This window comes from Plectropomus leopardus, chromosome 15, assembly GCF_026936395.1.
Source record: "Plectropomus leopardus strain MGB_pleo_1.0 chromosome 15, ASM2693639v1, whole genome shotgun sequence".
Lineage (NCBI taxonomy): Eukaryota > Metazoa > Chordata > Actinopteri > Perciformes > Serranidae > Plectropomus > Plectropomus leopardus.
Genome location: NC_142190.1, coordinates 11,253,100 through 11,278,691, shown reverse-complemented (window position 1 = coordinate 11,278,691; position 25,592 = coordinate 11,253,100). Strand labels below are relative to the sequence as shown.

At 35.3% G+C, this 25,592-nt stretch overlaps 2 protein-coding genes across 3 annotated transcripts; one reads left to right on the top strand and one right to left on the bottom strand.

Moving 5' to 3' along the window:
• Positions 1–747: 747 nt before the first annotated feature.
• LOC121952218 (uncharacterized) lies at positions 748–12,147 on the bottom strand. Of its 2 annotated transcripts, XM_042498754.2 has the most exons (12): positions 11,853–12,134; positions 6,033–6,137; positions 5,579–5,627; positions 4,836–4,879; positions 3,857–3,890; positions 2,429–2,463; positions 2,274–2,315; positions 2,159–2,189; positions 2,014–2,069; positions 1,827–1,886; positions 1,663–1,719; positions 748–920 (listed from the first exon to the last, which is right to left on the bottom strand). In XM_042498754.2, exons 2-12 carry the CDS (start codon positions 6,133–6,135, stop codon positions 889–891), a joined length of 543 nt encoding a protein of 180 aa, XP_042354688.1. In that variant the 5' UTR covers positions 6,136–6,137; positions 11,853–12,134; the 3' UTR covers positions 748–888. The 2 variants fall into 2 exon arrangements, with proteins under 2 accessions (XP_042354688.1, XP_087944201.1); XM_088088075.1 differs by lacking the exon at positions 2,274–2,315 and having other exon boundaries at positions 11,853–12,147.
• Positions 12,148–12,886: 739 nt separating this feature from the next.
• On the top strand, positions 12,887–25,137 carry kctd7 (potassium channel tetramerization domain containing 7). The gene is made up of 4 exons (XM_042498752.2): positions 12,887–13,489; positions 16,723–16,892; positions 21,515–21,693; positions 22,865–25,137. The coding sequence occupies exons 1-4, from the start codon at positions 13,181–13,183 to the stop codon at positions 23,239–23,241; spliced, it is 1,035 nt and encodes a 344-aa protein (XP_042354686.1). The 5' UTR covers positions 12,887–13,180; the 3' UTR covers positions 23,242–25,137.
• Positions 25,138–25,592: the final 455 nt, after the last annotated feature.

Genomic DNA, 25,592 nt, shown 5'->3' with positions numbered 1-25,592 from the left:
AAGACAAATCATCCATCAACTCACAGAAAACTAAGTACATTTTCTCAAGTACTGTACTTTAGTATAAATTTGATATACTGGATGTGAGTGTACTTAACTTGAGTGATTTTTTTCTCATGTCGCCTTTTACTTCAGCTACATTTCAGAGAGAAATATTGTACTTTTTACTTTACTACATGTATCTGACAACTTTTGTTACTTTACCGTTTAGATTTTTTGCACACTAAACGTAGATAAAAATACAGCTAACAGTTTGGAGCTTTTGCAAAAAGAAATTTATTTTCAAAAATTATAATACAAGCTTTTTTAGGTTTGTAAATATAAGTGAAAGTCACTAAAGTAATAAATGTCACTTTTGAAATAGTTAATACTATGGGTGAAAGTTTGGGGGACACTCAGGAGACGCATCCCTCCTCAAAATTTAGAACATGTGCATTTACCCTCCCAATTAAAACATGAAAGTAGCAGAGGACTCCTTTTTATTAAGACATTTACACCATAAAATGATGCTGAAAATGCTTAAATTGGTGCATAAAAAGTCACCAGAATTCACAAAATTAAATATAAATGCTCAGATTTTTTTGGCAGCAGACCCCCAAACCTTCCATTTCACATGTAAACCCACAACCTTGTTCATTACTCTGAAGTTCACATCAAATTCTTCGACAAGATTATAAAAAAAAACATTTGTCTTTTATGTCTGTGGATTTTTAACCACTAGATGGCAGCCTCAGTTTTCGCACACAATAAAGATCCAACCTCATTTTATTCACATGACAGTGCAGGAATAAAGAAATGTAACTTTTACTCTCAATTTCAGAAAATAGAAAGTACAGAGTGCAGGCTGATGTTTTCTGGTGCTGTCAGTGGAGTCCGCATCAGGTGCAGTCAGCCATTTTCATTCACATAATCTGGTTCATCTGTTACAGAAGACGATAGATAAATGCAAGATGTGTTTTCAAAACCTTTATGTAATAACATCATATCCGCTATATTGCAAGAAAGTTATAGATTTGGAAAATTATATTTATAAAAGCTTGGGGAAAATGTCATGGGCAAAATATAATATATAATAAAAAATATATAGCCTAAGGAAAAACTGTATCTGTTTAGCATAAAAACATATTTAAAATGGTGTTACAGGTTTGTTATATTTTTAAGCATTTTTTCCCTAGTTTGTTTGCCGTTTGTTTTGTTTTTGTTTTTTATTTATTTAATTTTATTTTGTTTTGATTTTTTTTACTGATTGTTAGGTAATTTTCTTGTATTTTATATTACTTGATTTTTTAAAAATAATTTCTTTAATTGCCTTCTTCCTATGCTTTTGAGCCAATTTGTTAAGGTTTCAAAGGGTGACAATAAATAGATAATTAAGGTATGATTTTATTATCAGTTTACTATCTATAGGTCTTTAAAAGTCTTCATACAACTCATTGAGTTTCCTCCAAGTTTCCTCCTTCCTTATCAATTATTTGGCTAAATGTTGCAGCTCAGCTTCACTTAATTCTATCTGTAGGTTCAAATCTGGTCATGTATTATACAAAATTTCCTCTGCTTTAGGAGAATATTTTGGTATTCTCCAATCTTGGGCAACAAAAAAACCATAGAATATACGTCTTGTGAAGGTAAACTTAATAAATAAGTATTAGTCATGACGCTCACCGTCCTCTTGCTCTTGCACTCGGCCCAGAAAGTCAGAGTTCTCGTAGTCGTCATCATCTGTCCGGTAAAGCAACAGTATGAATGAGTCCAAATTTTGCATCCTGTAATTTTGAGATATTATTTTTATTTCTGCATCAGTGTTATGATACAATGATTGAACATACCATCTTTTATTGCCAATGATGTGATGATGTTCTCATAGACACCTGGAGTCTCACCAGCATCTATAAAAGAAAAAGAAATACATATGATTAATGTTAAAACTAGAAACAATTGGTTATTAACACACTTCCAGTTTTTTTTCCACTATTTAAGTTTTTATACAGTAGTCTGAAGGATACAGATTCTGACCTGTTAATCTTGAGCCAGTCTTTTCATTTTCATACACTGAGATTGGGAGTGGATCTCTATAAAACAGTATTCAAATATGACATGTTTTAAGCTTTCTTTATCTTTATTTAATGAGAAAATGTATAAAAATAGCTTAAATACTTACACATATGTATGTTCAGGACCTCCTGTTTGAGCTATGGCAACACAGGAATGATAAATATATGTGAAAAATTATAAATTCTTAAATGTATTTTTGTGAATTATGTGTGTAAACCTACCATCTGAGATATTTTGATAGTCTGACTGTTCATCGTTTGCAGCTGTTACGCATAAGACAGTAAATGTAAATCTCTTGCATAATAGAATAGAGTCAGTATTGTTATTGGTGTCAAAATATTTGACTAGAATATATTCAAAAGCACGAGGAGTTTACCTGTTGAAAGGTCCTCAAAATTCTCTTGAATTTCACTGTAAAACATGAAATTGTATTATTCTGTGAGGTCAAATATGTGTCACATTTTAAATCTGCCAGAGACGCAGCACCTCATTAACTGGTAATGAAGTGCTTAGCGTATTTTTTTTATAGGGAAATAATCCCTCCATTAAAATAACAAATTGTTGTTTTTATATTTATGTTAGTGTACAGATTAAACAAAGGAGATAAAATGTATTAGCCCTTTGAAACCTAAGCAAAGTTGCCTGATTTTTTTCAAGAACATATGAAGGAGGCACTTTGAAAGAATTTACCCTAAAAAAAAATTGTAAGAAACAAGTAAAATTTACAATAAAATATCCTGAAAATTAGCAAAAAAGGACAGTTAAAAAAACAGACAAGGAAATTACCTGAAAAAAGTGCCAAATTAATATATAAATATATTTATGGAACATCATGTTAAATATACTATTCTAATTAATAAATATGCATTTCTCATGACATTTTTCCCTATTATTTTTGTTAATTTTTTCTTTCTCTCATCACATCATTTATCTTGTCACATTTGACTAATTTCTTGCAATTTGTGGGACATTTTTGCCATACTGCTCATTGCCTTTATTTCAGTGCTTTCAAAAGAAATAAAAGCAATTTGTTTCTAAAGTTTAAATGCTTGTGAAAGGCATTTGAACACTGCAAAAATAAAACTGTTGTTTCCCCCTGCTTTTAGTATTTATGCTAAGCTAAGATAACCACATATCTCCAGCTCATAGTTCCCCCGCTAAAAAATATATATATATATATTTTTTTACATTTCTGTTTGTGTTCCAGTTTAACAAAGGAGATCAAATGTATTAATTTGTGATATTTTGAGATTTTGGTAGGTGTTTTTCAACCTTTATACAAAGCCAGGGTAGTTGTTTACCCCGGCTTCTATGCTAAGCTAAGCTAACCACATGTCTCCAGTTCATACCCCACTAAAAGAAAAAAAAGGTGGGGTGTTATATTTCCATTTGTGTAGCGATTTAAACTAAGGACGTCAAATGTATTAATTACTGATATTTTGAGGTTTGAGTGGGTGTTTTTTTTAACCTTTAACAGACAGGCTAACTGTTTCCACCTGTTCCCACTCTTTATGCTAAGCTAACAGTGTCTCTATAGCTCTGTACTGAATGCACTAACACGAGAGTATTATTGATTTTCTCATCACGCGCATGGAAAAAAGCCAAAGAAAAGCGTTACTCCCCCAAATTTTAAACTTTAAAGACATGTTAATACTTTGCCAAAACACTGTTTAATAAAAGGATTCTAGTTCACACTGCAATTACAAGTTGATTTGAATAGATGGTGTGCCACAGACTAATAGCCTATCAGGAGGCCTATGTTGTTATAATAAAATCAGATTATGTGATGTGGAAATATACATACACTGTGGTTGAAGTGATCTGATTTGCTCTGGTAACTGAAAAAGAAAACGGCAATAAAAGTCAGTTAAATACAGCGGTGGAAGGACGGTTGCAACAAGTCGTTGATGGTTGCAACAAGTTGTTGCAACTGTCCCAGAGTTAAGCAGCCATATCAAAACAGCCCACAAAACAGTATTTTCCAACATGTGTCACTGTGATTACATTAAAGGATAGTTCACCCAAATTTTGTTTTTAAGTAACCATATCATTGTTATGGTCCATTATTAAGTAGTGAGCCATTATTGTTTATCATACACTGAATAAATCCTTTAAAAGTAGAATTTTTACTTTTAAGTTTTCACTATTCCATATATCCAAGAGGGTTACTAACAGAGGAGTTCCCCAAAAACAAATTCAATAACTGTTATTTGATAAATATGACAAAATAAATAAATAAATGCTGAACTAATATTAATGTATAAATAAATGATATTAGGATATAATAATACAACAATGCATATTTTCAACATACTTTTCTTATTGAGACAAAATGAAAAAGTTAACTAATTCAATTTAATATATTTTTAACATATTGCAACCGTCCTCAGGGTTGGGGTCGGCAGCAACATCTGACCTTTTTTGTTCAAATAAATATTGGGAACAATTTGAAGTTTAAATGGTATGGGTAAATAGCAGACAGATGTAAGGTTAATAAATTTAAATTTGGTTGGGGTTAGTTTAAATAGTCTCTGAGTTACTGAGAGAATTGCAAATCGTGTTGCAACCGTCCTCAGTCTCCCCCTACAATATTGGACTTGAAATGCAGTTGAGTAGTAGTGTGGAGTTGGAAATACTCAAGTGAAGTAAATGTGTCTCAGATTTGTTCAGTATTTGAGTAACTGTACTTCCATCACTGGTTAAATATTTTTATTAAAAGCAAATAATGAATAGAAAGAACTTCTCACTTACCAACAACAGATACAGAATCTGATTTACTTTACCTGTTTTTGATTGTGTCACAGCAAACATACTTCCCCCACGTAGGCTGTAAACATAATATTGTCAAAAAGTAAGGATGTTTATTATTACATATTCAATTAAACAAGACTCACACTTTACCACAGTGTAAACAGACTGACTGATGTATGCTTTTTTACTTTAGATGAAGGCCAATGGTAAAATTAAGGTTTTTATTTACTATTAATGATTGATAAAATAATGTTTTTATAAAGACTTTTAATTATAGGTTGTTTTTTTACATTTATAAAAAAAATGGATAGTATGTAAAGGTGATAAAGATTCTTAAACAGGTAATACAGGAGATTTTTATCCATTTTATCATTATACATTACCTTATACATCCATGATAAATTGTGATGGATGTAGATAGTTTGGGTTATAATTTTACAGTTTTTGGTTTTTTTTTTCTCCTAGTTAAAAAAAATCGAGTAGAAATAATGGTTAAAGCTATGATCTACTGTGGAACAAATTAAGGCGAGATACTGTCTTGTGTTGTCTTTTCCTAGTTTTTAATGCTGCATTACAGCAAATTGTTGTAATTTTCTGATGACTCACCCATGTAGTCATTATATCCACATTACTAATGATTATTTGTCAACGATCTCATTGTATAAATACTTTATGCGCGACGATATCATCACATTATCAATTTGTGATCAAAAACATTGTGACATTTGATTTCCTCCATATTGCCCAGCCCTAGAACAAATTCTTTATCACTTACAATGTCTGTGGCTGTGGGTCGTATATTTGGTGCTCCTCGTGTATGATTTCTGCAAGAGATACAAAGCAGTGAAGTAGTAGTTTGTGATACTTTTATAATGTCCACTTTGAATTTAGCTGCTTATGAAGACAGACATTTGTGCAGAACTGTGCAACTCTAACGTCTTTGACATGTGGACCTGAATGCACCACAATCAGTGCCAGCCATGCAGCACACTCTCACTCATACACTCCCCACACCACTCAGAATACAGAGAACCTACTACTTAAATCTATAAAAAAAAAAAAAAAAGCACTAGAAAAAGTTTAGTGTGAAAAGTTGCCTCCGCAAAATGTGCCTGCAAAAACAGGCGAAGCAGCCAAAAACAAGCCCACATTTGACTCAGATCAAGTTGTTCATCCACCACTTACTACTGTGGCATGCACAGATAACATACCGAGAGACACACACTTACTGGATTTCTTTTTGCATCGTAGGCAGAGGACCGACATCAGACTCAGTGACAACACCGACACAACTGTCAGGACTGCAGCCAGCACACTTGAGTTTTCTATCATACCTAAAACACACAGAAATACGCAGCTATGATGTGGCTTTAGAGCGGACTGACACACTGTGGCAGGCGTTCACAGGTCAACAGTTATTCATCATGTAATCGTGGCTGAAGTAGCTGCTGTTTTCCTGTGAAGATACAGCGGTCCACAGGATGTGGTTGGCCAAAACAAAACTGAAACCCAGTTTCCCCTTTATATATGAGACTAACACCAAGTGCACTGCCTCTTAGGAACCAACACTTGCTGCCATTAGCATTGAGTAACAAAGTACATTTACTCAAGTATTGCACTGAAGTACAAATCTGAGGTACTTTATACTTATACTCCACTACATTCCTGAGTCAAATATTGTACTTTTTACTGCACTGCTTTTTCTGACAGCTTTAGTTACTCTTCAAATGACATTTTTAGTAATTAGTAATAGTTCTTTATGGTTATTTCCTGCACTTTGATTGGGTCACACAATGTGGATCTGGGGGTATATTGGGAATTAATAGCGTTAATGTTAAGTAGATTCAGGAAAAAGAAGTGAAACAATTTGTGGTGTACTTTTTAAATAACTCCGGGCTTGTGGGGAAGGTATCAGGTATTTAAAGTAAAAAAAGCTCAAGTCTGAGTGAAGTCATTGGAGTTAGAGTCCAAGTCCAGTTGCAAGTCTATTTCAGATTTTGTCAAGTTGAGTTTAAAGTCATCACAGGCTATTTGTGACTTGACTCTGACTCGAATCTGAGTCATTAGACTTAAGTCCACACCTTTGCTGAATACCTCTTCCATCAGTGCCCAAAGAACTGATATGAGAATATTTTAGAAAATATTATACAGTCTTAAAGTTATTTATATCTATATCTACAGCAACCATTTTTTACAAAGGTCAATTATAGACTCCAGTTTAAAATCAATAGTCATAAACAACCATTTCAGATCTAAAAGCTGTGTTTCTAAAGTGATACGGCGGTTGACCCAAAAAACAATTTCATGTCTCACGCGCCACATCTCTTCTCAAGCAAGCTGCTCAGTCAGCAGGTTTTTGAAGTTGCTTCATGTACCTAAAATAAACAGCAAATTAGTCCTACAGCATAAGATAGTGAAGAAGAAAAGAGATGAACTGTATTCTCTGATTGTCTGTCTGAAGACTGGTTATCTAAGTGACAGATTTAATTAGGATTTGTGACACAGATTAATAGATAAAAATGTTTTGGTTAATATACATTTGAATAAATCTAATTATAAAGGCTGAGTCACACTAGCTTTTAAAATTTTCAAAGTAAAATCAATGGAAGTCAATGGAATCTGCGTGATTAGTGGATTGCCGGGTGTTTGAGTTATTGGCCACACAGATGTCTGCCTTTTCTCCAATATAATTCAACTAGATGGCGCTAGGCATGTGTTGCTCAAAGTGCCAAGAAAAAAAAAATTCAGTTGGAAAACTCAACAGCAATGTCGCTTTCAAGAAATAATGATCCGGCTATTCAAGATAATCCACAGACTTTTATTTGAGTGGTTTCATGTAGGAACTATTTTCTCTGTAAACATAAGTGTGCATTTACTGCCAGCGCATCTAGCGCCACTGAGCTATCTGATGTTACAGCTCATCTGAGGAAGACGCCATCCGTGCAGATGCACGCTTCCTAATGCGAATTAATTTCCTAATTTCCTCACACCAAAACAATCTAATTTGATAAATAGCTCTACAGATAAGAGGCAAAATATGTTTTTTCTTAACTTTGGACATACACTTTCTCTTTGCGGTCTCTACTGCAAATTACATCTCATTATATCACGTTGTGAGGAGCTGAGTTGTGATTGTAAAAAATAAGATGATACAGCTGAGGAGGTTGGAGTCCCCTCAGCTGTTTGTGTCTCTGCTGTCCATCTCTCAGCAGGAGGTAGATGAGCTGTTGAGTCCGATAGCCTCAGGAAGAAATGACTTCCCATGGTGCATCATGCTTTTATCAGTCTGCTGCTGAAGGTGCTTCTGTGCAGGAGGTTGTAGACAGGGTAAGGGTGAATTTTCACCGTTGAAAAAACAGTGAGCCACCTTGTCTTGATCTTTTGAAGAGCCAGAGAGTCGAAACATGATGGAAGGTTTCCTAACCAACTGTCAGTGTTGCACCAGAAACTCTTTTGAACCTTCTTTGTCAGAGTATAAACTGCTACACAAAAATGTGCAATTTGTTTTTGGATAGAGATAGCACAGATTTTGCTTGTGAACACTGTCGACAATACTGTTCAACACTGTTTCCTTGTGCACATTAATTATTAATCCTACAGCATGATTTATTAATTAGTTTGCACATATGACTTATTTCCGTCTGTGACTTGTGCCGCGGGTTTTATATGCTGGACTGTGGTTGTTCCATTAACACTGTTGTTGTCGAAAGGTCTTTGTGGTTTTAGTTGTACGTATCGAGTCGTGGTCGTACTGGAAAGTACTGTAAATCTTTCCACAGTCACCGCTCTGTCAAATTGCATCAGAAATTCCTGTGTTATTTCTTTGTGTTTATTGTACTCACTCTCTGCAGGGTCCCTGTGGATCCTTTAAAAGTCTGGCGTTAAATTAAATTTTATTAAATTGACATAAATTAATCTTTTAAAAGTCTTGACAATGCTCAGACATAGACAGTAGGATTTTATGAATATTTTAATTTTATTTTAATATTTTAAAATCTCAAAATAATTGGTAACTTTTGTGTTAAATATTTGACTAAATTCCTTTTCTTAACCTCGTCATGATGGGAATCAAAGCAGTGCAATCTAATATGCAGACTGAGAAACACAAAATTGCCCAGAAAAAGCCAAAAGGAAAAAAGAGCCAGATGTTTCTCACTCCTATCGGTAAACCAAATAGACACTTTTATGATAATATAATATGTTCATTTTCTTCCATGCTTTCCACTCTAAAAGGGTTGTTTTTTCAACATTTGACGTAGATAATCTAGCTTTTTCACTTGACAAAAAAAAAGTCATGTTTAATTAGTTAATAACATTTGGGCAAAAGAAGTTGTCCTTCAATTTTGGTTATTAGAAAGTTGGTCTTAATTCATTCTGAGTGGCATAACAAAAGGTTAAAGAGGTCTTAAATCTATCTTGGCTTAAACTGCAGGAACCCTGCTCTGTCTTCATGAGGCTTTCAGGAGCTGCTGCAGAAAAAAGAGATTGCATTATACTGCTGTTTTTTTATATGATGCCGTTAGATTAGGCTCACAGGTTGTAGATCACAGGTGGGTACAAGGTAGAGGAGACAAAGGTAGAGGGAAAAACAAGGTGACAACTTAAACTACACATTTTTTAAACTGTAACGTGTACACTAAAACTACTGGCTCAGGTTACTAACCCAGTTTCAGGGTGGGCTTTGGGTCTTTCTTTGGGTTGTTTTCTGACGCAGAAAGAATAATGACTCATACTAGCTAGTGTTGACCCCACACAGGTGACTCATCCTCTTACTCACAAGACTTTTTTGGGGTGTATTTTATGATTTTATATTCATGTATTCATGGGAGTCGATGCTAGATTGACCAAGTATTGACTGGCCCAAATTGGGTTAAAAGTGACCCTTTTTTTTAAGCGCTTAAGCTTTTTTCTGTTTGTTTGTTTTGCATTGAGGATTGATTATAGTGTATACTAATATTGTTTCTGACTTAGTGTGGACTAAATATTACACAGTACAATTCAACAGCCCCACAGGCTACATTTTTCATAATGACTGTAAAGTTCAATCAAAGCCTCTATAAAACTGTTTATGAGACTGCATTGATTTCAGCTCAGTGTACCTGATAAACTGGTAGCTAAGTGTACGCTATATAAAAATGAATGTTATTAATGCCATTCAAATGTGACATATTTGTATATACAGAATAATTGAACGGCATCCCACATATTGACTCAATATACTGGAGTTAATACATACACAGTTTTAATACATTGACTTTCATCTTATTTTTCTCATATTACAAATATTGCATACTAGCCTGTTTGCGCAGCTTCAAGTGTATACCTCCCTATATGTCACTGCACATATTAAATAAGCATGTGAAAAATAAAACCTTCGAATCTGAAATCATATAGAATATGCACTTAACTCTTGTTTTACCCCCTAATTATTAAGCACCATTTTTTTTAGGAAAAACACCTTAAAATGTACTTTTAAAGCTTCTTTTTGATTCGCTACAATACCAAAACCATATCATGTATCGTAATTTCAAAAATGAATTATACTGTAACTGCTTTATACATTTCTCCCGCACTTACTGTCTGAACACTGTAATTATGTTAAAGTAATTTAAAGAGTTATTTAAAAGCTTATTACAGTATTTTAAGGTAAAAAAAAGTATATACAGTGTAATTTCAGTATATTCTAACCCATTTATTCCCGCACATACACAATATTCTTTATTGATAGTCTACCACACTATTAAAAAAAGGAAAGAAAATACTTTATTTTTACTAAAGTCCTGTATCCACAGAGGCAGATGTTGGTTCTGCGTAAGGTTTCTGCCTTTAAAAGGAAGTTTTTCCTCCCAACTGTCCACTGTTACACAATACAAGGAAATAAAAAATGCTTGCTCTTCATAGGAATTTGTTTGAATTATTGAGTCTCTGTAAATTAAAGTAGTACTGTTTAGACCATGTTCTTAATGTGTGAGATATTTTTTTTATGATTTGGTGCTATTTATAAAATTGACTTATGACTTATTCATTCTGCAGCAGAAATGTTACATATCACTGGACTACTTTTACTAATGAATCAATTAAAGAGAATACTAATGCTTTTCTTATGTTTTAGCCAGTTGAGAGCATGAAAAAGCAAAACTATATAAACAGTTTGTTTAATCTATAACAATACTCTTTTTTAATGAGATGGTCACATATTATTTGTAACTAGGCCTACTAAGCAGAATAAGTTGTAAAATAACCGCAACTGTATAACTCAGTCATAAATGTTAAGTATACTGAGATCTCTAAAGCAGCAGAACCACACTGTAAAAATACTCCATCAAAAGTAAAATATATATTATTTAGGTGCATATACGCAGCCATATGTAGTATCAAAAGTAAACTCATGATGCTGAGTGTTTTTTCTGTTGTTTTATAATTTCTGATGTATGTGTGCTAACAATGTTTCGGTTGTAGTTAGTCAATATGGAGCTCATTCGAACCAATCTGGATACTGCTGGGTATTTTCATTTATTCTACATACAAAACACATCATGAAATTATTAAATATGAGGCTGTTGTTATCATATTTTAAAAACTCATCATATTCTTTTTACAAACCAAGTCACTAAAGCTGTCAGATAGATGTAGTTAAGTATAAAGTACAATATTACCCCCTGAAATATAGTGGAGTAGAAGTATAAAGTAATTTCCATTATTCTTAAGTGCAGTACTTAGGTAAATGTATTCAGTTTTAACACCTCTGATTTTAGGGGTATTCATGTCGACCCAAATAAAAGAAAAACATGCCTAAAAAACACTCCACTTTTAACAAAAGCACTCAGTAGTGGTTATTCACAAATTTGAAAGTTTGTAAAGTATTCTATGTGTTTAATCAATCTGGACACATGTAAGTTGTAAATATCTCCACTTTGAATCCAGACATCCGTGCTGATAAAAAAAACTATGAGTCCTACTTCAGGTCCAACACAAACACACACATATATACTGTCCTCAACTTTAGCTAAACACAAGATTTCTTATCTGATATGTTTGCTTTGTTTTACCTTCAGTGTTGCGACTGTCTTCATTCCTCAGACACTGGCAGCAGTACAAGCTGTGCTTCCTCTTTCAACACCACATCCGTCACTCTCAGGGCCAAGCAGACCTCCCCGAAGAACACATCTACAATCTGTGTGGTTTGAAGTGGACAAAAAACATCAAACATTTTCATTTCATTTTATTCAAGTGCATAATGATGGTTACAAAGTCATCAGTGTTCCTGTTCAGATGTTGTTAAATGTACAGTGGTTGAAGAAGTACTCATATTTTTTTCTGTGTAAGTATACTGCCTTGTAAAATACTTTGTTACAAATAAAAGTCCAACATTCTGTATTTCACTGAAGTAAAAGTACAAGTTAGTAAAATCAGGAGAATCAGAAGGAAATATAGTAACAGAAAGTCAAACAGTCCCACTAAAACATAAGCAAGAAGAAAACTAAAGTTAGGATAAATATATATATAGAACTGATATTTATAGACTACATTTTATTCAATAAAAATAAAACTATACAAAATATATTATTATAATATAATAATAATAAAATAAAACTATGTTAAGAAAAATTAAAAATAAAAAATGAAGAGAAGAAATACATTTCCCTATTTGTTTACTATCAGTGGGGGTCATTGAGTCTTATTGATTAAAGACACTACAATGTGCCAGTATAAAATATTTTCAAGTTTTTATTTGAACCTATTTTTAGACTTAGACTTAGATACGTTTATTTATCCCACTTGTGGGAAATTAACTTGTCACAGCAGCCGTGTGTACAGAAAAAAATATATAAAAATATCAATATATACAAAATATAAAATATAAAATATACAATAGTGCAAAAATAGGCATGTATCAAGAAAAACAAAAAAACAAAATGATATCATTTGAGAATGATGAACAGATGATATTATTTTTATGTGTATAATTTATGCGTGTCCATTTTAACGTTTTCTATTCGAGATGCTGAAGTTTCATGTTATAGCAGATTTTATTCCCTCGTGGCCAAGAGCGCTCCTTGACGTGATGACGGCGTGCATTTCTGACACGTGACAGCACGCATGAGCAAGAAAGCACGGGGCCCAGCTTGGACTGCTAACCTAAAACGCTTTGGATTAAATACCTGGCATACCTGTAGTGTTTTTATTATAATCATTGAAGGCGGAATCCCCCTCATTAACTTCCGCTTTCGCTCTGAGGGCGGGGGTGTGTTTCTGCAGCTGCACGAGCCCCACCCTCTGTTGTTGTTGTTTTTATTATTAATAACGGTCGCGCGCTGTGGCTCGTGCTATCAACCGCTGATTTGTTGCCGCCGCCGAGAGTTGGCTCGCCGCGCGCATGCAGCAGAATGGCTCGAGCGGTTCCAACGGTTCTGACGGCGGCAGCAGGGATCGCCAGGCTCTGTCCTTCAGCCCGCTGCCCGCCGCCACGACACGGGTGAGGCGGTTCATCCAGGAGAGACGGACGCTGCCTCTACCCAGAGTGATGGTGGTATTCTCGGCCGCGGGGGACACCGATAAACCGGGCGATGCCATGTCCAGCTCGGACTCTGCTGCGGAGGACGAGTTCCGAAAGCCGGCCTCCCCAGCCCCGAGCTTCACCCTCGGCACGCCGCTCCGCTCCTCGCTCAACCCGCCGGAGCAGGAGGTAACGTTAGGCCGCTTCTGTACCGGCCTGTTTAACCGGAGAAAAACACGTTAAATCAGCACACAAACAAGCTAGCAAGCAGCCACCACGCTGACATGACATTTAGCATCAGAGGATTTAGTATTTAACCCTTTGAAACATGAAGCTACACTTTTCTTTTGATGTCACCTTTTTCAAGTATTTAAACGTTTGGATCTTGAACAAAATTCTGCAATTTCTTTCAAACACATGGAGGATAAGTCATGAGGTAACTTGGAGTAACTTTGAAATGTTCCAGGAATTGCAGGAAATTAGTAAACCTAGCAAATGGTTTAAAAAAACTGAAGAAAAATGTCTAGGAATAAAAAAAAGGAAACAGCCTGGGAAAAACTAGGCTATATTTATAATTTTTTGTAACCATAGTTACTGTAGGCTACACATATTTTTTGGTTATTGTAAGATTAGATATGATAAAATAATTCTTTTTTAGTCCCACAATGGGTAAATTTGTAGTGTTACAGCAGCAAGCAAAAAAAAATAATTAGTAAAACAACAAGGTGCAAACTCAACAGTTAAAAAAATATTTACATCAACTGCACATGGAGGATAACTGCGCTTTGAGTTACTTAAGTCACCATAATACTTACATACTAGCGGAAATAATTCCATATTATTTTGGACACACAGAGTTACGTTTTATTATCACATACAGCAATTGCTCTCCTATCATTAGTTGCATTTGAACTATTGTTTGTTTCTAAATATAATTTAATGAGTTCCTTTAAGTTGCTTGTTAATAATAAAAATTGAGTGAGAGTAAGAGTAACCTAAGTTTTTACCTGCCATTGTTTGCTGGGAAAGTGAGTGTAACAGCCTCAAGTTGTCTTGTGCTAGAGTTGAGTGAGCAGAGAAGCTGGATGTCTGCTGTCTTGCTGTTTTGCTGTCAATTATAGAAGTTTAAAACAAGATATTGTAGCCCGCTTACATACCAGAAGGACTGGACAACACTACCAAACAAGGCAGAAGGGTCAGATTATTATACTTTAATAGTTAAAATTATGTTACGGAACTACTATAAATTTTGAAGCACCTTTTCCAGGTCGTTTTCTTTCTTTTTTTGTTGGTTTGTTTTGTTTTGATTTAATGTTTTTTTGTCGTTGTTCATTTTAAAGCTAATTTTCAGGTTATTTTACTTGTGCTTTTTAACTAAATTCTGCTCATGTGTGGGTCATTTCTTCTCATTGTTTTCCTTCCATGTTTTTGACAGAAATTGAGCCAATGGGCTCAAGTTTCCAAGGGTTAATTACCAGTGGTGGAAGAAGTACTCACATCTAATACCACAGTGTAACTACCTCAAAAATGTACTTAAGTACAGTGCTTGAGTAAATGTTCTTTGTTACTCTCCTGCCCTTGGTAACATAAGAAATAAGTAACAGCTGTTATCCACAACAGTAGAAAATTATTCAAAACACTAATTCTCATCATTCTGATATTCACCCAATTCAAGTTTCAATACTACTAAAATAATATTACTATCACTACAGAATTATGACTTACATCTTAAGCATATGGCTATTTATACAGGGGTCAGAGGTCAGCTGGCAGGTTTCTGTCATGATTGGCTTGCAGGTTTGTCACATGACTTGTGATAATGAGTGGCTACAGCAGAATAATCCAATTATTTCTGTGGTCTGGCAGTGAAGTCAAAGACAGGCTATTCACAGATCTTTGGATAATATGAGGAGGTATTAAATTAAATTCTTTTAAAATTAAGTTTGGTCTGGTGAGGATGCAGTTTGTTAAACAAAAACAACAATGAAGAAATCAGTACTCTTCTCATAGGGTAGTGTATCCATTGTGTGCATGTGCAGGTGGTGGGTGCTGTATGCCATTTAACTCCTTTAAGGTAATGCACCACCTGCAGAAATAGTATAAGTAGTACCGGTCATGGTTACAGAGTTAATCACCCTGTTAAACTTTTAATTTTAGAAGGGATTAAAGAATAATGCACATTGTCAAACACTTACTTTAATGATGATGTTTCATTCCTCAGATCATAATCAGGTAAGATTATTATAGACTAATAGTGCCAGACCATATATTGACAGTACATACTGTATGTATACATATTTAAAATATAAATGTAAATGTAAATATCCATTCAAATTAAGGTCAATTAGATCTTCCAAGTTTAAAAAAGATTAAAAGATTAACCACTTTCCGGGGCTGCAAATCATCCAATACAAAAATCGAATATACAAAGAGAAATCAAACATCATAAAAACAGAAACTTTCACGAACATGCAACTAAAACTGGGCCTTTAAAAAAAAGTGAAGTCACAGAACTTTTTTCATAACATTAGTAATGTTATGAAAATAAGTTACGCTAGTAATCTAGTTAGTAGATGTACAGGTTACTTTTCAGTTTCTGGAATATAGCTATATTATTTTTTAATGTTTGACAAGCCTTGTTTAAGTCTTTTAAGTCCATTAACCCATTCATCTAAAATAGAAGGCCTTAATGTATTAAAATGTCTAAAATAAATCTTTCACAAATATTAAAAATGCTCAGACATGAGAAATAGGATTTTATGAATCTTTTTTTCTGACATTGTATTGTAAATTTATAACTGGTAACATGTTTCGTTTTTGTTTTACTTATTGTTATTATATTATTTTTTATTATTAAATATGAAAACATTGCCAAATTTGTCACACATGAATGTCACCAAAAACATGTTTTATGATATGAAAATATTTGGGCAAAATTGTCCTTAACCCATAGCAATTAATATGGATTCCTGTTTTCTTTTTTTATTCAATTTTGGTTGGTGTAAAATTGGTCTTAAATTTTCTTCTGAGTGGCATTAAAAAAGTCTTAAAAAGTCCTAAATCTAACTTGCCTCGAGCTGTAAGAACCCTGATTAACAATTAATGACACAGTACTTAAATAAATACACCTGTGCACAATATTCTCCGTCCTAACATAGAGAAAATATCTGGGTAAAAACAAGTATTCGTTTGTGGTAAAACATGCTCTTTTAATATCTCTTGGTTAATCAAAATAAGTAATATTATTAATCAAATAAAACACTTTTATCCTTTCTTGTTGTACATTAAATCTGTAAATTCTTGATGAAATACCCAGCCGTAGACCGTGTTATGGCTGGAATATCTCGATGTTTTTCATCCATTCAACACTTTGTTTTTATGTTGTGTTACAGGACATGCCTTTGATTTCCATGTTTTCTTAGTTTCCAGAGGTCATCTCTCTGAACGTTGGGGGCACGTACTTCACCACTCGCCTATCCACGCTGCGGCGATACGAAGACACCATGTTGGCCGCCATGTTCAGCGGGCGCCACTACATCCCACGTGATGCTGAGGGACGCTACTTCATCGATCGGGATGGAGCGTATTTTGGGTGAGTTGCATTGTGTGTGTGTGAGCTTTTTTTAGACCGGAGAGCGCGGCCAAATATTGAATATCAACAGTAGATTTACTGTTGATTCAACGGACATACACTCACGCTTGATTGAGTCCAGTCAGATGGCTGAGAGGACTACGCTATATTTCTGAATGGTCTTTCATGCTTTTAGGTTGTAGAAAGTCCTCTTTATAATAAATGTTATTTTGTATGAAGGATTTGTTCTGTGCATTGAAAACAAAATGCTGTATGATGGTTCAACCAGACTGAGAACTGAAAGAGCTGAAAAAGACAAAGAAACCTCTGAGCAACCATCAGACAGAACTGTCAACGCTTTACTCTGCATTTCTGTCTTCAATCTGACATTGCGTCTACAAAGGGATTTCTGTGGGGGAAGGGGATTTGATTTTCCTGAATCACTAGAGATCAACGTATCTGCCTGAATGTAACGTCAATTGAAGGCCAAACTCATAGGTAGCGACAACATACCTGTCTTGCCAGGGTTTTAAGAGCCAAGCGGGGCAAAGAAAGATAAACTACGATATCAGCCGATATTGAGAATAACAGACTGAATTATGCTAGTCAATTCAGATTTGGCTCCTCAATAGAAATATTCAACAATTCGTTTTGTTTTCCATGCAAACTTTTAAAGTTTGAATGGGTTTAGCGGGGGCTTTCAGTGTCACAGCAGAAATCACGTAGCCTAATATAGTAAACAAGCTAATGGCGCTAACGACAGGTTGGATATGTGCAACACTTTTTGACGACACTAGATATCAAACAAAAGCCTGAGACTGTGTTATTGTATTAACTTTCTGTGAGCTGCAAATTCACTACTGAGAAATCTCTGTGCTGCTGCCTGCATCTCAGCAGCTCACCTCTCCAAAGAGTGGCGAAAGTCAAGAGGACGCACTCCGCAGCAAAATCTGGGGATTCGAATAGCAGCATCTCTCTTGTGTTTAGCACTTGCCATTGTTTTTATTATTCCTCATTGGTTATGTTGCACCACTTAACAAACATGATCACAGTATGACAACGGCGGAAGTCTCACCCATAGTGTTGTTTGGTTAATTGTAAACCCCCCCCCCCGCAGTGCTCATTGGACATTTTTTGTGAAAACCAACCCCAGATTTAATTCAGTTCTTGTTGGCTATATTTGCATTTTTTCTGCACTGTATCTGATATTTTCTTGGCTTCCTCTTGGATGCATGCTGCTTACAGTCAGGTACTTGGTTGCTTACTTTATAATATTATAATATTTCAAAATTATTCCCAACCAGGAACATCTTGCACGGTGCAAAATAGAAATAAAATAAGAAAATACAGGCCGAGGACAGAGTCTCTGCAGATAAATACACTGACAAACACTTCTAGTGGGTCCTAAGTGGTGCTTGAAGGGTATTACTTTTGTTGATACATTGTTTTCTAGGACAGTCTCTAACAGTATACCCCAATGTGGTTGTTATTTATCTGTCTATGGACATCTTCTTATAAGAATGCCAGAAACACTTGGTAGAGGAGGGTTTTGTGAGAGAGTAGGATGTTTATAAAAGGCAGCTGAGAGATAGCAGAGGATAAGAAAAGTTCACACTCTGCAGTCTGAAAGAGGTTTTAAAGCCGCTGATGGCAGCTCATTATATTCTGACAGGTATCCGCGAGTCTCTCTGGCTTCTGTTTGTGCTGATTTACATATCTATTTCTGTGCTTATTTATGGACATACTGCATATACCTGTACCAATTAAAAAACTGGCAGATGCATGATGCTGCCAATTCAGTCTGTGTCTGGACAGTTACACAATAGCTTTTTATTTGGTTGTGTCGTTCTGCATTGCAAAGGAGTGAAGAGGGTGACAACGTTCTGTGCAAAGCAAAAACTGACAAACAAAGAAAGGTGTTAAACTGTGAATACTGTTTCAGCCATAGACAAAACAAATTATATTTAACTGAGAGGATAGCTTTTTTAAATTGGTGCAAACAGAAAGAGTTAAATAAATATCCTCAGAGACCCACAAGCTGCTACTGCAGTAATTACACTTTACACGTATTGTTATACTCTTATTTATATTTGTACATTTCTGTTCTTTTATAACACAGTTAGACTAAAGCCTATAGTCATGCTTAAATGTTTGCAGTTTGTTTTTGTACAGTTTTGCACCTGTTTTGTTGAATGTTGCATAATGTTGCATTTTTCATTTTTTGTTTTGCAGCATAGGCCAAGAGAAACACAATTTTGTTCCTTTATGCAATGTATTGCACTGTGCTATATACAGATGGAGGAAAATTAAGTCTCTTACTTCCAATTTTATTTTAAACATAAAGCTTGCAACATAAAACAATCAATATGAAGTGCAGCAATAAACAATTGACAATGTTTTGAGTTAGTTTCAGTTTTCCACCTCTGCTCTGCTAAAGAACAGCACAGAAAAGAGTCCCAAACCAGGTTCTGTGTCTGTTTTTTGTTTTGTTTTTTTTCCTTTGTCTGTCAAATGGTCTGACTGCAGACTAGTTAGTAACAAGAAAACATTATGATTTATTCTCATTAATTGTGATTATTATTATGGGAATATTACAACTTTATCTCAAAATATTACAACTTTTTTCTCAGCTTCCCAGAGAAAACAGATATGTGGGATGTGTTTTAAACATGCAGAAATACTACTGAAGCACATATGGGCTATTTAAGTGTTCATGATTAAAATACAATGAATTAATTCATCATTGATGTGAATAGTTGGCACATGCACATTTAAAGAGTTGCCCCCCCCCCAAAAAAAACAACAAAAAATACAAAATGCAGCGTAGGCTGATGGGAATGTCATTAATATTGCAGTTATTTGGTTATAAAGTTTAAGTTAAGAGATCACTATAGGGACATGGATGTCTTAAACAAATTTTCTTAGCAATCTTTGTCAAGACATTTTACCCAAAACCACAAATATTGACCACATGGTGGCGCTAGAGCAAAGACACTTGACTTGCTTTGCTTGGGGGCCACTGGATTGTGATTTTTAGGATTTTAGGGTATTTCTCAGATTTTAGGAGGTTTCCAGAATTTTACGTTGTTTCTAGGACTTAAGGACATTTCTTTGATTTTAGCACGTTTCTTGGATTTTAGGATGCTTCTATGACTTAAGAACATTTCTACTGACTTCAGGATGTTTTAAGATTTTAAAGGGAAGGGGATTCTCAAATGACACTTTAAGAATAAAGCAAGATAAAGAAGCTCAATGCTGCTTTGTGCACTTTGGCACCTTATGTATACTAAAAGTCCAAAAACAATTTCCAGTGTGAATCACTTTATTTTTATTGTGAATTAGAAAATAAATAGTTGGGGGGCCACCTAGCACCCTATCAGGGGCCACAATTGGCCCGTGCACCGTAATTTATGTATCACTGCGCTAGAGGAAAAGTCGGAGTTTCATCAGGGTCTGTGGGCATCATCGTCTGGAGAACATGAATGTACAAAATGTCATAAGAAATTTAAGTTTGGACCAAAGTGGGCCGCTAGCGTTGCTAAAAAGCAAAAGCAAATAGCTTTAAATATGAATGTGATGACAAGCTGAGTCAAGATGTATGACTTATGTAAGAAGTGGGCTGGGGTAAGGTCAGTTCTGTACGAATGTGTCTATGTGAGGGGGTGTGTATTAAAGATTTAAAAAGAAGGAGCAAGCAGAATGAGAATATATGTAACTATATAAAGAAGTACAATAAGAAACCCTCTGCAGGTGTAGCCAGACACACAGGAGGAGCCTTTTCATTTGGGACATTAACGCCAACGTTTCTAGCCAACCCTGTATTTTTGTAGCTATTGTCTTTCCTGGAAAATAAATCATCTTCCAAGCTGCTGTTGTGTTGTGCACTGCAGCAGCTTTTTCCCCTCCAGGAGTTCTCTGTATTTTTCTGCATTCATTTTATCTACTGTGTTCACAAGCCCTCTACATTCTGCTGCAGACAAGCAGAAACAGAAAATCTACTCTATTGGCCATTAAGGATTTTGAGTCCAGCTGTCAGTAGCTCTCAGTACACTCACACTCGGTGCTGAGAATAAATGAGCAGGGAGATTCAAATATACACTGCTGTCCAAAAGTTTGGAATCAGCTTTTTTTAAAAATGTTTTTCTTCTTTCCATCAATAATAGTTATTTTAACAGATGGAAATGTTAGAATTCAGACACCAAATGTTCATTCAAACCGTTATTTAAGACTTGGGAAATTAATTGAGGGAGACCCCCATTTTCAGTGATGCCGAGCGTGAACAAAGACATTAGAAACAATCAACAAGCAAACAAAAAACGGTTAAAATATGAATATAATCATACAAAACAACCAACAATAATAGCAATTTTATGAGTTAAAAATAATAATACATGTAAAGGTGCAGAAGTATAATTAGAAACATTTTCACTTAATTAAACAAGATTTGAAATAAGGCATTTGAACAGCTGCAGTGGTGGAAGAGTGTCCAAGTTTAAGTTCCTTTGTAGGATATATTGCTAAATAAAGACAAGTAAACATAAACTTTAAGCTAGTTTGTACAGTTTAGCTTTAAAATAGAAGTCATCAGGTAGAAACATTGCATCTTGTTGATTTGTTCTAGTGATGCCTTTTTCTATTTAAAGTGACATCCTGAACTTCCTGCGAGAAGGTGAGCTTCCTCACAGGGACCGGGTGCGGGCGGTGCACAGAGAGGCTCAGTACTACGCCATCGGCCCGCTGCTGGACAGCCTGGAGGACACTCAGCCGCTCACAGGGGAGAAAGTCCGACAAGCTTTCCTGGATCTGCTGCCATACTACAGAGGTACCTGGAGTCTGTCTCCCTCAAATATGCTGACATGAGCATGGATGTAATCTGACACTGTCAACTGTAAAGTCAGGGAGTTAGCTCGAGGTTAAAACTTGAGCCTCATGTTTTTATCCTAGGTTTGTTTACATTTTGTCATTAAAGTGTGCCGAAGTAGTTATCAGCAGCTCCTGTTTGCAAGTACCCATGGATGTACAGACAAGCATCACGGGAATAACTTGACACTGAAGATAACATAAAAACGTGATGATTTTTAGGCAAACTCTGCAGTTATGAGGATTGTCTTTATAAAGCTTGTTCAAGGATGTTTAACCTGGGATGGACTGTGGAGATGAAGATATCCTCGTGAGATGTAAGTCACACTAAATCTCAAAATGTGTGTTATCCTGTGTTTGTTCATATTTATGACTCCGAGAAAGACTTTGACTATGATGCAAATTGTGGCAGTCAAAGTGAATTTTAAAGTAGCTTAATTGCCTCCATGAGCTGTGCGTCACAAGTTTAGGTTGGTTTTCTATTCCTCTGCACCGGCGACAGCCGTGGCCAGGTTGCCCGTCTGTGTCTTGTGACCTGGATACTAAGAATGAATGAATGAATTAAAAAATTGACAGAAAAGCAGACAGAAAAAAAGTATAATGAAAAAATAAAGCAAAAGAAGTGGTCAAACACATGATGACTTGGTCAGGGGGGAAAAAATTAAAAATCCAAATAAATTAGCAGTATCCGCTGTAAACACCTGGTGACTGTCTCATCCCCTCTTCATCTCATACCTGTGATAATCAGATTTTTATACAGTATTTTAGACGGTTTTATGGCACAAACATCCATTGGACTAAAAGATGAGCTGAGCACTTTTTTGGCCATTATTCAGCCCATATCTAAGGATCAAAGGGGGAGACATTTGGTCAGATACTGAATTGGTGAAACTAATCGTGGGTGTCCACGTTGGAACTGTGCTGATTGTATAGATCTTTTGTGCTGTCAGGATGAAGACGTGTGTGAAGCATCCATGTGTTCACAGACATGGATGTAAACTTTAAGTGCAACAGAGGCATGTACTTTAGTTTGAATTATGTATAGCAAACCATACTCTGCTGAGCAGAAAACATGAATAAGTCTATGTAATATTTAAAAATGCCATTAATAAATGTAACTGTTGTCATTTCAGAGAATCTGGAGCGTATCGTGGAGATTGCGAAACTGCGGGCTATGCAGAAGAAAGCACGCTTTGCCAAGTTGAAGATCTGTGTCTACAAGGAGGAGATGCCCATCACGCCATATGAGCGTCCTCTTTTTAACTCTCTGCGTTTTGAGCGCTCGGACAGTGAGGCCAAGCTCTTTGAGCACCATTGCGAGGTAGACGTTTCCTTCGGACCCTGGGAGGCGGTGGCGGACGTATACGACCTGCTGCACTGCATCGTCAGTGACCTGGCCGAGCGTGGCATCTCCGCCGAGCAGCAATGCATCGGCGTCTGTGACAAGCACCTTATCAACCATTATTACTGCAAGAGGCCCATCTATGAGTTCAAGATCACATGGTGGTGAAGCAGGAGGGAGACAATCAGGGCTGATGGGACCAAAAAGCAAATGGATGGATGTTCTGTTTTTACTATAACTCGGCCGATATTGGTTTTTTATTGAAGTTGCCAATATTTTGTGCTGATGTCTTAAAATGCGACCCTTTAAGTCATGCTTCAACATGTAAGTATTCTGTGTTGCCCCAAAACATTTTTTATTTTCTTTCTTTTCAAAATGAAGAACACTCTAAAGCAAACTAATTACACTAAGTTACCTCTTTATTAGGTACACCTAACTAAAGCCAATGCAACGGTCCTGCGATATATCTTACATCTGAAACTATTTAAACAAAAACTTAGATTATAACTCTCACAAGGAAGGATTTATAGTATAAATCCTATAGGACAGTAGCATTGCCTAATAAACTGGCAGCTAAGTGTAAGTACCAAAGCACTTCTAAGACTTTAAAGAGTAACATCCCTTAAAAAAATCTTGTTTTTGTTGACCTCCAGTGATTTAACCTCTCAGCTTGATGCAGGGATGTAACGGTGTACTCCAGGACCCTGTGACATCACTGTCGGATGTGGTTACAGGTGCAGCAAAGCACACTTCTGACCACACCCAACAGTTATGAAGAAACAGTTTCAACAAGAGGGGAAGAACACCACTATTCAGTTGGTAAGTTACAATTTAAAAGTAATTAGTAATTGTGAAATTTAGGACACAGTCAGGGTGCGTTTCAGATTTGGTAACGGCAATAGTCTGGTACATAGTCTCTGTAGTTTCATGCAGGTCGAAGAAAAAACAAATAAAAAATGATACGCCTCTCCAACTTGCGTGTGTAACTTCAGAGACTGTGTGCTGAAGTTTTGTAACTGAATGCATCCCTGCTGTAGAAGTACTGATGAAGGATTGCAGCTGCAAAAATGTGCAAAAAATTAAAACTCTGAGATGTTCATTGCATCAGACGAGAATGGCATGGCCCTATATATCCCAATCAAAAGCCAGTTCCACACATTATCCTAAATGTATTGTTATATTTTTATAATTTACTGATAGGATTTATTCCTAGCTTTGCCCAACCTGAAATGATGTGTGATTGTTAGTAAACTGTCGCTCCACATTTCCAGAACAAAGAAATTAAGCAGTAAATGTTAAATATTGTAAGTAGGTAAAGTCTGAAGTCAAATGTGTATTTTTTAGGACTAAGTTTTGTTTCAGGATGCAGAGTAAACTGTGAGCCTGTTCCTTTTTGGATAAACAGAGTATATTTTAATTATGCAACCTCCTGAGGAGCGCGTTTTTACAGATGTGAGAAGGTTTGGGTGGTATCCATTTCGTCTCTATATTTTAGTCGTGACTTAAAGCTGCAGGGGATTGAACGTAGCTGACGTTAAACACTAATGCAAATTCGCAAATGTCAGAAATACAGCTGTTTACACATTCGCTTAGAAAATGTATAATTATTGTCACTGTCACAGAGTAAATAATATTGTTATTTTACGTTACTTCATTCCACCTTTTTCAACATTATAAAATTCACCGAAGCTGCGATATAAAGATAAAGGCTAAGCTAAATGTTATTTCCTACTGTACTTGACAATGACGTCTAAGCACTTTGTGATTGTAACTAATGTTTTATTTTTACCTCAAGTGCAAGTATCAGATAAACAACAATAGAAAGCAACATCAGTTTATTTATAAAAGGCTTATTTTGTTGATCTACAAGTAACAAATAATGCAGGAAAGATGCTACAGTGCTAATTTACACCGTTATGTTTGCAACGTTTTTATATTGTTATTTATCTGTTTCTGTTAGCTTCTAGGAAGCTATGGTTCTATAGTATTATTTGGGTTTAGTTTGCAGTGAAAGAAATGTAATTTTTATTATTTATGGTAAAAGTAAAAATAACTGTTAAATGATTTCGCAGTGTGTCATTTTTTTAATTCATGAAATCCTCTGAAACTCATCTTATTTTACACTTTAAAGAGTTTTTACAGGTTTAATGTAAAACATCTGGAGGGGGCTGAAATCAATCAAAAATTGCCTTAAAACGTCAGTCTGGGCTGAAGACACCAAGTTTGAAGATGCATTTAGAGAGAAGTACTGACGAAAGAAATACTTTTCTACTTAGGTACTTAAATTTCGTAAATCATACCTAAAAACAGTGATGGAAGAACTGCTCATATTTATATTTGAATAAAAGTAGCAATACCACTGTAAAAATACTCATTTACAAATAAAAGTCATGCATTTAACTTTTTAAAATACAAATGTATTAGCATTGAAATTTAATTAAAAGAGTGCAATGTACACAATGTCCAATTTGATAATAATATATATTATATTAATGGATAATAATTTGTAATGAATGATT